General features: G+C 40.6%; 1 protein-coding gene across 1 annotated transcript in view; it reads right to left on the reverse strand.

The window, feature by feature from the left end:
• ATP2A3 (ATPase sarcoplasmic/endoplasmic reticulum Ca2+ transporting 3) overlaps positions 1–16,140 on the reverse strand; it is a 311,056-nt gene that overhangs the window by 22,232 nt on the left and 272,684 nt on the right. The window contains exons 16-18 of the mRNA XM_077482351.1: positions 11,175–11,377; positions 7,958–8,043; positions 3,087–3,220 (exon numbers count right to left, since the gene is read on the reverse strand). Coding sequence (XP_077338477.1) covers positions 3,087–3,220; positions 7,958–8,043; positions 11,175–11,377 — 423 coding nt within the window. The remainder of the gene's footprint in view (positions 1–3,086; positions 3,221–7,957; positions 8,044–11,174; positions 11,378–16,140) is intronic.

Below are 16,140 nucleotides of genomic sequence, written 5' to 3' on the forward strand. Positions count from 1 at the left end.
GAACTGCTTCGAATGAAGCCACCATAGTTCCTAGCAACCTCATGCAAAGGCGAATGGAGGGACCCCCATCCGTACCAACTCTTTTATGGAGTTGATTTTTGCCCGAGGCAAGAACACCCTTTCCTGGGCTGTGTCTATGATCAGACCCAAGCACTCCAGTTTTTTTTTAGCAGTATTTAAGGGAGATTACTCTAAGTTGAGAATCCAACCCAGCCTTTCAGATAGTTGGTAGTAGTGCGTACGCTTTGCTCCAAACGAGCCGACTGAGCTATTAGCAATAGAGCGTCTAGGTATGCTATGACTGTTATGCCCTGTACCCTAAACCTGGCTAGAGGTGGGGCCAGCACTTTGGTGAACACCCGGGGTGCTGTGGCTAGCCCCAAGGGCAGGGCTGCAAACTGAAAATGCTGCTGTTCTAAATCGAACCGCAGAAACTTTTGATGAGCGGGAAATATAGGGACATGCAGATATGCATCCCTGATGTTGATTGATGCCAGAAGTTCTCCTCCTAGAAGGATAGAAACTACTGACCTTGCTCCTTTGTTTGGATCTGTATGATCACCCATTGAGATATTAATCGGTCTAGTGCTTGAAATAAAACTTGTCCTTTTTTCTGGCTCTTTGGGAACGCTTGATCTCAGGAAGTGAGACGGTTAAAAGTTCTGAAATTCCAGCTTGTACCCCAGTCTTACAGTGGAGATGACCCATCTGTCCTGAATTTCATGCTTTCCAGACTTCTGAAAACTGCAGAAGTCTTCCCCCCACCTTGGTGAGGGGGTTGCCTCTTCATGAGGCTTTAGGATTCTGCTTTGCAGGTTTCCGACCCCAGGACTTCTTTTGAGCCTGGGTCTGACTCTGAATTTTTGCTTCAGAGTGTGACAGTGGAGGCAGTCGCCCCTGCCTAGTGGCGGAAGCCCCTGACGTAAGGGAAAGAGCCCCTTTAAATGAAGGGCGTTTATACTAGCTTCTGGCAGGCAAAAGAGTACTTTTCCCACTAGAAATTGTTTGGATATATTTGTCTAAGTTTTGTCCAAATAGTCACTCCCCATGAAAAGGGAGCCCAGTTAGGAGATCTTTACATGGTGCTTCAGCTGACAAAATTTTTTACCCATGGGATTCTATGCTTATGCAAGCGTAAGACGAGACACCTGGTGAATATCTTTAATAGCATCTATGGCAAAGCATAATGCCTTTGGTAGTTCAGCCAAGTCCCGAGCTTGTTGTGCAGGAAGCTCTCTAAAGACTTGTTTAAATTGGTCCTTTAGGGATTGATAGACGCTTACAGCAGTGACTGCAGACTGAGTAACGGCACCTGCCATGGAAAAAGTAGATCTTAACAGGGATTAAAAACGCCTTATCTGTTGGATCCTTTAAGCATCTGTGCATTGTCATTGATCCAAACACGAGGGGGGGGGGGGGGAGCAGGGACCCATCCAGCAGCAGGCTCAAACAGTAAAATCAGCCACAGTTAAAACAATAAGCGGTATTAGCGGGGCCTCCGCACCCCCCGCAGCAGGGGGGGGGGTAATGTAAGGGGGGTACAGCACTGTTCTGTTCCCCTAACCCTCTGGTGCCATCAGGGAGAAGAAACACTTTTGCAGCTTTCTCTTACCTTGCAGAGTCTCCCTCTGCACACTGCTACAATCACACACAGACTAAGCTTACAGTAAGACAACAGAGTAAGGTATGTGCATAGACTCCCTCTAGTGGAGATGTAAGGCATGACTTTTTTCCCTAATGGAAGAAATATAGATATTTTTAATACCCAAGTTTCTTCCCTTATATATTATCCTCGCTGCAGAATTAAACAATCCATCCTTCACCCATCACGGTGGGCTGCATAACAAACCTTCAGGGACTGGGTCCCTAAAATGGGGTTCCAACTGCCCTGGACCTGTAAAAGCACCCCATCAGGAAGTTTAGGTAATGTAGCAAGACCTAAGTTCTGGGTTCCTGGGGTCCAGCCCTACAAAGAGGCGTTACAGGCAAATCCTTGTGCTTTGGATACAAGGCCCCAATGACACTTTGGATGGATCTTGTTTATGGAGGTCTATTTAAATCCAGCATGGATCCCTCCTGGAGCTCCTCAGAGCACATCTTCACTCATGACCAACACCTTCAGACACTGGAGAAAAAACTGATGTGCTCCTGGAAGGAGAAGGGGTTATATAGGCAGTAAACGTCCTTGATTGGGTTTACCAGTGTCAACACCTGAAGGCAGCCTATAATCCATTAAGTAATTACTTAAGGCTCTGTGTCCCATGATGTATCATAAAGAAAGGAGGGAACGAGCAACAGAATGCTGACTTTGGAAGTTTTAGACAGAAGTTGGTATTATGTTAACATTACATTTGTCATTCCACCTGCACCAAAATTTGATATTTTACAATGAAAAACAATATTTTAAAAAAAGCTATTTTTTTTTGAGTATTCTCTTTTACACTTAAATTCTTGGAGGTATTTTGTTCACTGGGAGGTCTAGCATCTTTATTTTTCCCCATGATGAAAAATACAAGTCAGATTAAAATCTATTTATCTGAGAAATAATTTATATTGACTTAGTTTTTATCAAAACTATTATATCAACAGTACTTAACGTTCCTTGTATGGTAATATGAAGTTATTTGAAGAACCACAAAGATATTTGTTACATCAACCAGTGCAAGATCAACTTGCTTTGTTTTTAATAGACAGATTTGGAAAATACATCTCCCGAAAGTAAAGGGAGTCTTAAAAAAAAAAAAAAGTTCATCCTCCAGCTCTCTGCTTATGGTATGTTAAATTCTGTAACCTTCTTGCCTTATTTAGTAGTTTGATTACACTCTTGTATAAAAGGAAAATTTTAACTTTGCATTGAAATAGCTCACTGTTCTTCCCAAATTATCCTAAAATGCCCTATAACACCCACATGATTGTAATTTTAACAACTTTGAACACGTGTTTTTGTGGAAATTGTTATAAAGGCTTGTCCACAAAAAGTTTTTTTTTTTGTCCAAGTCAAATAAGCCTAATGAAGCTAATGCTTAGAAATTCGTAATAAGAGTTAATAGTTAAAGGATATACCTCTATATAGGATCATGATTTACCTGTTGAGAGCATTACACATCTCGACGGTTACCAGCACAGACAGGGCCATGGTAGTGGGATAGCGAGACTCAAACACTTCACAGTCAATGCCTTCAAATAATGGATTTTCAGGTGTGCACTTCATGAAGTGTCTCTATAAGGAATGAAAAAAAAAGCACCAAACACATCAGTAAGTGGTCTCAAAAATGAACTCCAGTGTTTAGGTGGAACTTCAACCCATAGTGTGGTTGGAGGTAAGTAATTGGTCAATAACATTCCACTTCATACCTCAATTTATACAAAAGTGCCAGTAGTATTGGTTTAGGATTATTCTGAGATCATTCAGAATTCATTGACAGGTACATTTGAGCGCCTTCAAGTAGGTTTCACCAGTTATGTGACCAAATCAAGTAATGTGACTGACCTCTTCTAGTGAGACATTTTTCTGTACAGAAATTTTAAAGTGACACTAAACTATAAAGTTACTAATTAATCCATACACATACACTACTTGGACTTTTTTTCCCTTCATTAAATCATGTTACAATGTTTGTCTGCCCCTTTGTAACACTCTTCGTCTTCCCCTTGTACTGGAACCTTCCCCCCCCTCATTTCTGTTTTGTTAGGAACAAGTAGTGCAAGTGAGAGTTATAGTCATGTGTGCTGCTCTATGCACACTACAAATCCCATAGCCCCTAGGCCAGTGATGGTGAGCCTTGGTACCCCAGATGTTTTGGAACGACATTTCCCATGATGCTCAACTACACTGCAGAGTGCATGAGCATCATAGGAAATGTAGTTCCAAAGCATCTGGGGTGCAAAGGTTCGAAATCACTGCCCTAGGCCATCTCAGGAGCGAGAAAAAGATGGAATCTACATTCACACACACATTGGCAGTGGGACCATGGAGCATAAAAGCAGTCAACCTCTAACAAAAAGGCTGATCACAGCAGAAAAAAAAAATTTAGAGGCTGAAAGCAACAGAAGGATTTTTTTTGTTAATACATACTTGAATAAAATTTTCTTCTTCTCTATCTTTTTTAGACATTTCCTGTCTGCAGGCACTTGTGCAGAATCTGCTCATCGTGGCTCTGGACTGTCCACCTGACCATGACAACGTCGGACTAGGCCTGCACAAAGTGTTTTGGCACAGCCGCTTAAAATTTCAACCAGGGATAAAACGTGTCAGGGCGGCAACACAGGAGCACAATTCAGAGACAGTTACCACCCCATAACAGGTAGTGCCTGAGCCAAGCCTGTGACGTTACGCCAGAGTCACGCCATGTGTGATGGTGAGGCAGTTGGAGATATTGCTTCCATTAAGTGATTTAACACAGGGTGTTTTGCCTAATATATTTTCATCACCATTTTAAAATATTTTTTTCTGGAAGTCGTTGGATATATGTGTAATACACAATTGTATGGGACTTTGAACTATTATTTGAGGTGTTGCACCACACTGAATTTATTTGAACACAATACAACATTGTCATGGACACATCTCTCAGATGTTATAGTCACCAAAAAGGCTACTTTGGTGGCTAGAATTTCTAAGAGAATATCCCTGATGGGTTCAGAGTGTCATCTGCAATGCAGAGCACATACAATTAAGGTGCCAGGGAAGCACAGGGTGCTGCAAAGGGGGTATGACATGGGAAACACCTTGAATAAATGTTTTTACAAGGGAATGCAAAGCCAAACGTCTTTGGAAAGGGATGAATACATTCAAAACTTTCCCTTTCAGGGTTCTAAGAACTGGCCAAGACTTGTTTGGAGGAAGGCCAGAATGTGAGACAAAGTCATCTCTAGTAATTGACTGTGCTTAAACCCGCTGAAGTATGATTTCCAGGTACGAGAATATATCTTCCTGGAAGTAGCTTTCCATGTTTTCAGCAAAGTAGGCATCACTGACTCAGAAACCTCTGTATCCTTCAAGACCTGAGTTTCAAGAGCCATACTGTTAAAAAATAAAGAATGTAAATGCATGGGTGGAAAAGGGGGCCCTTCAGATAACAGATCTGGCCTAGTGGGGAGATGTCAGGGGTCAAATGCAAGAAGTCTAGAGTATGTCTGTATACCAAGTTCTTCTGGGCAAATTCCATACCAGAGGAATTGTCATCTTCCTCTCTTGCTTTATTTTGTGGAGCAGGTGAAGTGGAATGCTTAGTGGAGGGAAGGTATAGATTAGACTGAACTAAGACCAGGGGATAACTAGAGCATACAAGGCCAGAGCTAGAGAATCCCTGGTTCTGAATACAAGCAAAGGTAGTATATTGTTATTTGTAGGTTGTTTATTTGGAGGCTAGGGAGTCCAAATTCAAAATCCCTGGAGTCGAATGACTCCTGACCTGCAATATATTATTTTTTTTTTTTCAGTAGTTTCACTTACAGGGTATGCAGTCATAATAAACAATGAGAATACAAAATATGACATTGACATTGGTAGGATACATACATTTTCAGATACCACAGAAAGTAGCAGATGGAGGTTCATGACATTTAACAAGTACCTGTCAGTCTTACTGCTCTGGGGAAATCATTAAGTGTAATGGAATGGAGTGAATGAGACAGGGAAAAAAGAATAGCAGGGCAGAAGAATAAAAAAAAGTGGGGGTGGTAGAGCATGTGGCCTCAGCAAACAAAAGGAGGTAGAAATATAGCACTGCAACAGTGCTGCAAGACACTAAATAGAACCATATGATTTTGGACCTGTCAGTGTCGAAGGGGTCGTTTGTTTTCAAGCACAAGCCCTTATGGATTCAGGATATGGTCAAACAATGATTTCTTGTACCGCTTCTTTGATGATAGGGTCACATTTAGGACAGCTTCTCTATTATCATAGAGAGATATGAGCAAGCTGTGATATGATTTGGGTGACCTGAGCTAAAAAAGTCACAGTAAAGAATTCCATAAGAAACATGCAGTATAGTGTCTGCCATGGCATTACACCACCAGCATATAGCACTATGTTGTGGGAAATGTTTAGAAAGAACAGACAGTGTCCTATACCAGCAGAAGAAGCTGTCATCGCTACATCCCTGGGTCAGAAGAGTCGAGATTAGCCCAAAAACGAAAACATTCGTTTTGAGTTGCCAGAGCCAAAACATTTATTATCTGTAAGACCTGGAGCAAACTTTGGATGTCCTACTATAAGTATAACGAAAGTGTTACATCTACAAATTAAGTAGTTTAAAATATCTGTTGGTGTCAGGTATAGTCCCATTAAAGGGTGCTTTCGAAAAGGCTTCATCCTGGGTTCACACTAGAGCAGGGGTGGCCAACCAGTGGCCCGGGGCCCACATGTGGCCCGCGGGGCCCTCTGATGTGGCCCATGACCTCCTGCTCTGGAATGGCGGGTTAGCAAGATCAGATTGCAGGCTGCCGACCCATCATACCACAGCATCAGTGTTGTGAATGAAGCAGGTGGTAGAAGAAGAAAATGGCTACAGAGCAGAGCCCCATAAGCCGATGCTTCCTGTACAGCGCTGCCTTTTGCCACAGGCAGAGTCTATGGCAAAGTTCAGTTAACCCACAGGATAGACACAGGTGCACTATGCTGCACCCGTGGTGTGGGTAAACCACAGCACATCAGTGTGAAAGCAGTTTAGGCCCTTTACACATGATTGGAGCTACCCAATTGGACCCTCGATTCACCTCTACAGAGCGGCAGATGTAAACCGACTTTTGTCCGTTTACTCCCGCCTGCCTCCAATCCGATCCTAAAAATCTGATAAAAAAAAAATAGAAGGGAATTCGTCCCCTTCCATCTGGGTGGAAAGGATCAGAGGGCCTATAGGGTTGTCGTGACCTGCCATCCACCCCCTCCGCTCATTGTGGCCCGCGACTGGTTACCAATTTGCTTAAATGACCCTCGCCTTTAAAAAGGTTGAGCATCCCTGCACCAGAGAGATGCGGGAACAAGCGCAATTCCAGCATCGTTCTTCTCCAGTGGGCAGATCACACTGCCTTGTGCGAACTGTGGTGGGTGTCATTAACTTTCCCCCAGTTTAGTTCACAGATCGCAGTGCGAACTGTGAACTCGCACAGGAATCGGATCGCATAGGTGAGAACACCCATGCAATCCGATTTTAGTGCGGGGGAAAAACAAGCACCCTGCACTATTTTCTGTGTAAATCCAATGCGAGTTCAGCCATACAACTGCATGTCTGAGCTTGCATTGCTCAGACATCGCATGTAATTGACACCTGCAGTATGGGTGTGAATCATATGCAAACTCTGAGATCGCAGCAGTGTGAACCCAGGGTTACAGTGCTCCTTTCTTAACATGGGACCACGGTCAAAGGAAAGGGGTAGTAGTCCTGTTCAAGGGAGACCCAGTGCTGGTGTATGTTATGTTTACACCAATCGACTACTCTTGCTATAGGTCAACCGTATAACAAAGGGCAGGTCTGGAAATCCCACTCCACTCCCGAGTTTAGATTTGATCAGAGTGTCTGCCATTTTGGATTGATTTATCCTGCCAGATGTAACAAAATCAGCTATAGAATGAAAGGTTGTTTTGATCTGGAGTTTAGTTATTTTTATTAAATAATTATTTAATATTATTATATATATTTTAAGAATAGAAGAACAATTACAACGCTATACAGGTATACGAAAGGTAAAATTGTAAAGTACAAGGAATTAAATTGACATTCATATTAACTAAAAGGAGGGGGGAATAAAAGGGAAATACCAGGATGAGAAGGTTCAATTAGTATATGTATAAGAATTTTTAAGAGTACATCACCAATGTAATAGGGATCTATCAAAGTTCAGAGAAACGAAAGATGCAGTTATTTAACCAATATTCCATTTATCTATAGATTATAATTTAATCTAATTTTCATACATAAAACTAATATTCCTACACAAAATCCATTTGACTTACCAGCTGGTAAAATGTCACCTGTGGTCCATCTTCATCATATAGGAACCACCATGTGGCAGCTCCCACAGTGCCCAGACCTACATAAACTGGTGCAAAAAGCAAAAATAGAATACATTCAGAAATGTAGCACAATCTTTTTAGAAATGAGAATGCACTTTCTACAATTAGAACACATTTAAAAATCAAACTTCTATAGTGCTAAAACTAACTACTATAAATAAGAAACTAAACCAGAATATAGTTAAAGACAAAACTTTACTTTGTATAAAATACACTATTTCTTTGGAACACCAACAATGCTTCTATAGACAGGATGTCTGTATTTGCTCATGCTCATACAGTGCCTTGCAAAAGTATTCACCCCCTTTGCATTTTTCATGTTTAGTTGCCTCACAGCATGGAATTAGAATGGATTGTTTGAGGATTTGCAATTTTTTTTTTTACAGAACATGCCCACAACTTTGAAGATTTTTTTTTTTTTTTTATTGTGAAGCAAACAAATAGTCCAAAATAACAGAACAAGTCAATGTGTATAACTATTCCCCCCCCCCCCCCCAAATCAATACTTTGTAGAGCCACTTTTTGCGGCCATCACAGCTCCAAGTCGCTTTGGATAAGTCTCTATGAGCTTGCCACATCTTACCACTGGGATTTTTGCACATTCCGCCTTGCAAAACTGCTCCAGCTCCTTCAAGTTGGTTGGTTTGCGCTAGTGAACAGCAATCTAAGTCTGACCACAGATTTTCTATTGGATTGAGGTCTGGGCTTTGATTAGGCCATTCCAACACATTTACATGTTTCCCCTTAAACCACTCAAGTGTTGCTTTAGCAGTGTGTTTGCTGTCATTGTCCTGCTGGAAGGTGAACCTCCGTCCTAGCCTCAAATCACACACAGAGTGGTACAGGTTTTGCTCAAGAATATCCCTGTATTTAACAGCATCCATCTTTCCCTCAACTCTGACCAGTTTCCCAGTCCTAGAGCGCGTTCTACGCCAGACCCGGAAGTGTGGGCGGTAGCCGAAAGCCGGCCGGCTCGTCTTTGAAAAACGTTCAGATTTTCTCCATTTATGTGAGTGTACTGGTTTTACTTTTGCGATTTAATAAATAAGGTTTTTTTACGCTATGCGAGTGTCTTTTTGTTTTTTCCATATGAATTGTGGCACTATCGCTTTACTGTTTGGAATTAACATTGAGGAGAGTCCAGTGTGGTTCCTGTGACGGTTCATCCAGATCATTTATATACATTCTCTTTTGATCTCACGTAACACTGAGATCTCAAGTTCTGGTAAGCGGCCCTTTTTTTCACTGGTGGAGGTGGCTCTTTTGGATTCCTGTTTACACAAAGTGACGTGGGTATCAGTTATCCATTCTCACTCTGAACGAATCATCACTATTTGCTAATTGGCATTATTTTCTTGGGTCTTTAATGGACTAATTCCTTTTCCTTTTCTTTGTTTATTTTTATATTAAACGAAATTCAATTCCGTTTTCACTATGGCTTTACATGTTTGAATTCATAAGGGATATATATATATATATTGTGTTATTTATCTCTCCTTATTTGAGGATTCCTGATAGGTCCTATTAGGTAGGGTTTTTTCACGTGATTTGACACTGGTGTTTATTATTTGCGTTTTTTACACGCATGTATTAGCTATATGATTTATTTATAATTTTTATATTATTTATGTATTTAACTATATACCATTTAATGCTCACATTTATTGAATATAACTTTTTGTCATCGATCACTTATGTTTTTAACCGCATGAATTGATTTAGATGGGGATTTATTTTCCATATAGTCAGGCTATTTGGTTTTCTATTTCTAAGCTTTACACGTATAGGTGTTACTTTAGTACACTTTTTTGTTTTTTAGTGCAGCTCACCATTACACATAGTTTCCCAGTCCCGACTGTTTCACTGCGGGGATGGCGTTTGAGTGAGGTTATGTGTTGGGTTTGCTCTAGACAGTGTTTTCTTTGATGGGCAAAAAGTTAAATTTTAGTCTCATCAGACCAGTGAACCTCCCTCCATACATTTTGGGAGTCTCCCACATACCTTTTCGCAAACTCAAAATGCGCCATTTTGTTTTTTGCTGAAAGTAATGGCTTTCTTCTGGCCACTCTGCCATAAAGCCCAACTCTACGGAGCATATGGCTTATTGTCGTCCTATGTACAGATACTCCAGTCTCTGCTGTGGAACTCTGCAGCTCCTCCAGGGTTACCTTATGTGTCTGTGCTGCCTCTCTGATTAATGCCCTCCTCCCCGGTCCATTAGTTTTGGTGTGCGGCCGTCTCTTGGCAGGTTTGCTGTTGTGCCATGTTTTAACCATTTGGTTATGATAGATTTGATGGTGCTGCTAGGGATCATCAAAGATTTGGATTTTTTTATAACCCAACCCTGACTAGTACTTAACAACATTGTCCCTTACTTTTTGGAGAGTCCCTTGGTCTTCATGGCAGTGGTGCCTCTTACTTAGGTGTTGCAGCCTCTGGGGCCTTTCAAAAAGGCGTGTATATGTAATGACAACTCATGTGACACTTAGATTGCACACAGGTGGAAATCATTTCACTAATTATGTGACTTCTGAAGGTAACTGGTTGCACCAGAGCTTTTTATGGGCTTCATAACAAAGGGGGTGAATACATACGCACATGGCATTTATTTTTATTTCTGAAAATTTGTTTTCTGTATATAGGTTTTTTTTTTTCTAATACTACTTCATCAACTTAGACTATTGTGTTCTGATCCATCACATATAATTCAGATTAAAAAAAACATAGAACTAAAGGCTGTAAATTAAAAAAATAGGTAAAACGCCAAGGGGGGTGAATACTTTTGCAAGGCACTGTATACTGAACAGATAAAGAAGATCACCTAAGGAAATCGGGATGATCATCTCTGTACCTTTAGCATGCGATTGTGCATCAAGGTTAGTGAAAATATTTGCCGACAGCTTAGGTTGTCAGGTTTGTTATGCATATTTTGGTTCAATGTCATTGCCACACATTTGCTTTAAGAAAAAAAAAGATTGCTTTTATGACATTAGAATTATAAATATATATACAGATATTCTACAACAACAAGTTTGACAGGTTAAGGTATATTTTAGATAATATAGCAAGGTTATCAATAAATTGTCTTTTCTTGAGTCTCGCTCTCTCTGTATGCCAGTATTACACAGATGGATAGAGTAGGTAGAAGGAACAATACCTCCAATTGCAAGATATCTAAAGAAAAGCCATCCGCTGATTAGTGGTTCCCTAGGATTACGGGGTTGCTTATCCATGATGTCCAGGTCAGGAGGGTTAAATCCCAGTGCAGTGGCAGGTAATCCATCTGTTACAAGATTAACCCAGAGTAATTGGACGGGGATTAATGCTTCTGGCAGGCCAAGGATAGCAGTAAGAAAGATACTAAAGGAAAAAGAACAAAGGCATTTAATACACACGTTATTCAGTGTTAATAAATAAAAACATATTAGTATTCCTTACACAGTAAACAAACCTTTGAAAGCAAGGTTACACATTGCCATACAGAGTTTCTCTCCCCCAAGAGTTTTTTGCAGTGTACTTTGGAAATGTCTGTGCTGAGACATTCCCCCACCCCAATCTAATGCTGGGTGCTATCAAATGCCCGCTCCACATCGAAGACATTTTCTAAAATCTTTAGTCTGCATACTGTGTTTAAGGGCTCCCTGGGCACTCTGCAGCAATGCTTTGGAAAATCAAAGGCACAGATTAGCATCTTGAAAGAGGTATTGACATGTTTACATATTTTATATCATAGTAGCCTGCTTAAAAATTGCATCACTCTTATTTTCTTTCAGCTACAATACATTTTACTTGTGTGATATACAAAATAGTGACTGATGTGATTAAAAAAAATGTAACTTGCATAATATACTTATAGAACATATCTAAAAAATAATAATCAATAAATTAAATAAAACAGATAAAAATCAACTGTTATTAATGAAGGAGTTGAAGTCCCATTCAACATTCATTCCGAAAGGAGTGAATGTTTGGGCTTTATATATTCACCTGGTTTCTAACCTGGAGATCCCTCTCACCATGTTCCTTCCCTTCAGTAGCTAGAAAATTTGTCAATCTCAGAAAGGTAGTACCTTCAAGGTTGCAATTATGTTTCAGGGCATGATGCTTAGAGAGGCTGTGCATAAGAAATCCTATCCACCTTAATGCCTGGGCTTGATATATCCACCTGGTTTCTTACCTGGAGATCCCCCTAACCATGTTACTTCCCACCAGTGGCCAGAAAATGTGTCAATCTCAGAAAGGTGGTACCTTTAGGGTTGCAATTACGTTTCAGGGCATAATGCTTAGAGAGGCTGTGCATAAGAAAAAATATATCTTAATATTTGCAACATGTTCATTCAACCTTGTCTGTAACATGCGTTTAGTGCGCCGAATGTACTGGAGACCGCAGGGACACCGATCAATGTAAACAACATACTTAGTAGAACATATAATAAACAGTTTATGGTAAAAACTTCCCAGTGACCTATTCTCCTTACCCATGAAGCCAGTAAAACTGTTACCCATTTCCTTGATCTGACAATCAAAGTCGTGGATGGTATAATTAGTACTTCGACCTACTTCAAAGACACGGATCGGAATGGCTACATTGATTCTAAGAGTTTTCACCATAAATCCTGGCTTAAATCAATCCCTGGGAGACAATTTTCGATGTTGAGGAGAAACTGCACAGATCAGGAAGATTTTGTGCAGGAATCCTCAATACTCAGAAAGAGGTTTCCAGAAAAGGGATACGATTCCAACGAGCTAGAAGCTGCATTTAGATTGGCCCTCAATAAAAACAGGGAGGACCTCTTGGTATCTAAACCTAAATGAGTGGATGAGACGAGAGTTTTAAATATTCACTTGCCACTACATACTATAATCAAACTTATGATATAAAGAAAATCATACAAAGACACTGGAAGGTTTTGAAGAGGGATCGGGTTCTAGGGTCAAACCTACCCGATGTGCCCCATGTGGTATATAGAGGAGTCCTTACTCTGAAATTGCAGCTGGCTCCTAATGTGGTGGATCCTCCAAAGCAACTAGTTTTCTTACAGAATATGGGGGGATATTTTCCTTGTAGAAAGTGTCCCATTTGTAAATGAAATGCCAGTAAGAATAGGAGAACTGAGTCGTTTCAGTCCACCTTGACTCAGGAAGTATTTCCCATAAAACCATTTATTACATGTTCTACAAAGTATGTTGTTTACATTGTTCAGCGTCCCTGCGGTCTCCAGTACATTGGGCGCACTAAACACATGTTACAGACAAGGTTGAATGAACATGTTGCAAATATTAAGATTTTAATTATATTAAACACAGCCTCTCCAAGCATTATGCCATGAAACATAATTGCAACCCCAAAGGTACCACCTTTCTGGGGATTGACATTTTCTGGCCACTGGAGGGGATGTAACAGGGTGGGGGGGGGTTCTCCAGGTTAGAAACCAGGAGAATATATCAAGCTCAAACATTCACTCCTTTTGGAATGAATGCTGAATGGGACAAATTCCTTGATTAATAACAGTTGATTTTTATCTGTTTTATTTTATTTATTCATTATTTTTTTAAATTATTATTTAGATAGATGTTTAACCACATGCTGCTCGGTGCACGCAAATATATGTCGACAGAATGGCACGGACAGGAAAATGGGCGTACAGGTACATCCCTTTAAATTTGCTGCCGTGCCATCACGTGTGCGCCGGTTGGGACCTTCGAGTCCGATCTCGGGTCCCGCAGACTCGATCGCCGAGGGGATACCCGCGATCCTCTCACGGGGAGGAAGAACGGGGAGATGCTAATGTAAACAAACATCTCCCCGTTCTGCCTAATGACAGTGTCACTGATCTCTGCTCCCTGTGATCAGAGCAGAGATCAGAGACGTGTCATACACAGCCACGCCCCCTCCACAGTTAGAAACACTCCCCAGGGCTCACTTAACCCCTACACTGACACCTAGTGGGTAACCCCTTCACTGCCATTTACACAGGAATCAGTGCATTTGTATAGCACCGATTGTTGTATAAAGGACAATGGTCCCAAAAATGTGTAAAAAATGTCCGATGTGTCCGCCATAATGTCACGGAAAAAATAAAATAAAAAATAAAACGCTGATCGCCACCATTGCTAGTAAAATAAAAAATTATGAATAAAAATGCCATAAAACTATCCCCTATTTTGAAACGCTATAACTTTTGCGCAAACCAATCGCTTTTGCGATTTTTTTTTACCAAAAATATGTAGAAGAATATGTATTGGCCTAAACTGAGGAAAAATATTGTGTTTTTTTTTATATATTTTTGGGGGGATATTTATTATAGCAAAATGTAAAAAATGCATTTTTTCAAAATTGACGCTCTTTTTTGTTTATAGCGAAAAAAATAAAAACCGCAGGGGTGATCAAATACCACCAAAAGAAAGCTCAACCGCACAATTGTCAGTTAAAGCGAAGCAGTGCCGAATTGCAAAAAATGCTCTGGTCTTTGACCTGCAAAATGGTCCGGGGCTTAAGTGGTTAATTGATATATGTCTTTGTCCCTCTTTAGGGTTTGGCTTCTTTCAATATTTCTTATTCTCTCTGTATTTAGACTGTTCATTTGTATTTTTGACTGTAATTTGTGTGTCACAGCCTCTCGGTTCCATTCCGCGTCCCAATTTTTTCCAGTTTAAATGCTGTCATTATCGATGGACTCGATAATCGCTTTTTTGTGACAGGTTTTATGCTTATAGTTGGCTAATTTTAGCATTAAGCATTTTTTTTTTTAAATTCCCGGAGGTTTGCTGTGTCTTCCTGTATCCAGAATGCAATTTACTTCCGGCCTGTGGAGCGCGTCCGATTTCCGGTATTGTAGCTGGTCTGTCCCCTATAAATAGACGGTCTCACGCGCACCAAACCACGCCCTGATGATGCATCCTTATGTCAAAACATCGAGTGGAGCAGGATGCTAATTGGAGGTGCAGAGGCCATCTTTTCAGTTGGAAACAGTTATGTTTCTATATGCTTGGTGGGCCTTTCATATTGCGAGTTTACCAGCCTTCTTTTATTTATAATAAATCCCATCTTGGGATGTCGGTGCAATGAGCATTTTTATTTCTTCATATACATATGTGGATGCTCGAGCTGTCCATGGAAGTTAAAGTGATCTGGACGCTGAAAGAGGATTAAGCTTAACTGCTAGCCAAGTGGATTGATCGATGCAGCGGGATTACTAGGGCCATTTACCAATACTTCTTTTGTGTGTACCCTACACACTGATGGTAAGGGTCAGTTGATTTGGGTGTTGGTGGTGGCTATTCTATTCGCTCTTTCTGTTGGATGAAGATTTGTATTCGATTAACTTCTCAGTGTTTTATTATTGATGGACTTTATGATTTATCCATTATTTTAGCGCTACACTTTTTATTATGTGTTTCATTATTGTGTACAGCAATATAGTGTGAGCTGCTCCACTCTTATCTACTGTACAGGGCAACAGCTTATTTTGTTTTACTTATAACATGTTATTGTAACAGTAATCATACAAGAGTGTCACGGTTATTCACCTTTTTAAATGTCTAATTTTTTATCTGCCTAGATTTTATCATTTTCAACATTTTTATTGACATCTGTTGAGTAAACAACAAAATATCAGCAAAGTATCTTTTTGTACTGTGTGGCTAATGAAGGAAAGTGTTGAATTGTCCTAAAGTGGAGGGCGGCCCAAAAAAAAAAAAAAAAAAAAATATAGATTAAAAACCAGCAGCTAAACATACTGCAGCTGCTGGCATTTAATAATAGGACATTTACCTGTCCTGGAGTCCGGCAATATCAGCACCACAGTTGATGTTTTCATCAGCTGTCGAGTGCTGCCGCCGCCATTACGGGTAAGGGGGAACCCGGTAGTGTAGCCTTTTCGGCTTCTTGCCGGAAACCCTAATGTGCATGCGTGAGGCCTGCTCCTCTCATCTACTGGCCTGGCGACAGGGGAAGAAGGAGGGAGCTCTAGCTGTGACATCAATAGTCGCGGCTGAAGTTCCCGTAAGTAGGAATCAGATGAGCGGAAGTTCCGCTTTTAATTTAAAACATGAGTCACTTCTAATGATTTCAAATGTGCCTGCTCATCCTTGCAGGAGACTAGAACCAAACATGTCTTGGG

The sequence above is a fragment of the Lithobates pipiens genome, unplaced genomic scaffold, assembly GCF_037356315.1.
Source record: "Lithobates pipiens isolate NorthernLeopardFrog02 unplaced genomic scaffold, aLitPip1_a1.2 Scaffold_16, whole genome shotgun sequence".
NCBI classification, from domain to species: domain Eukaryota; kingdom Metazoa; phylum Chordata; class Amphibia; order Anura; family Ranidae; genus Lithobates; species Lithobates pipiens.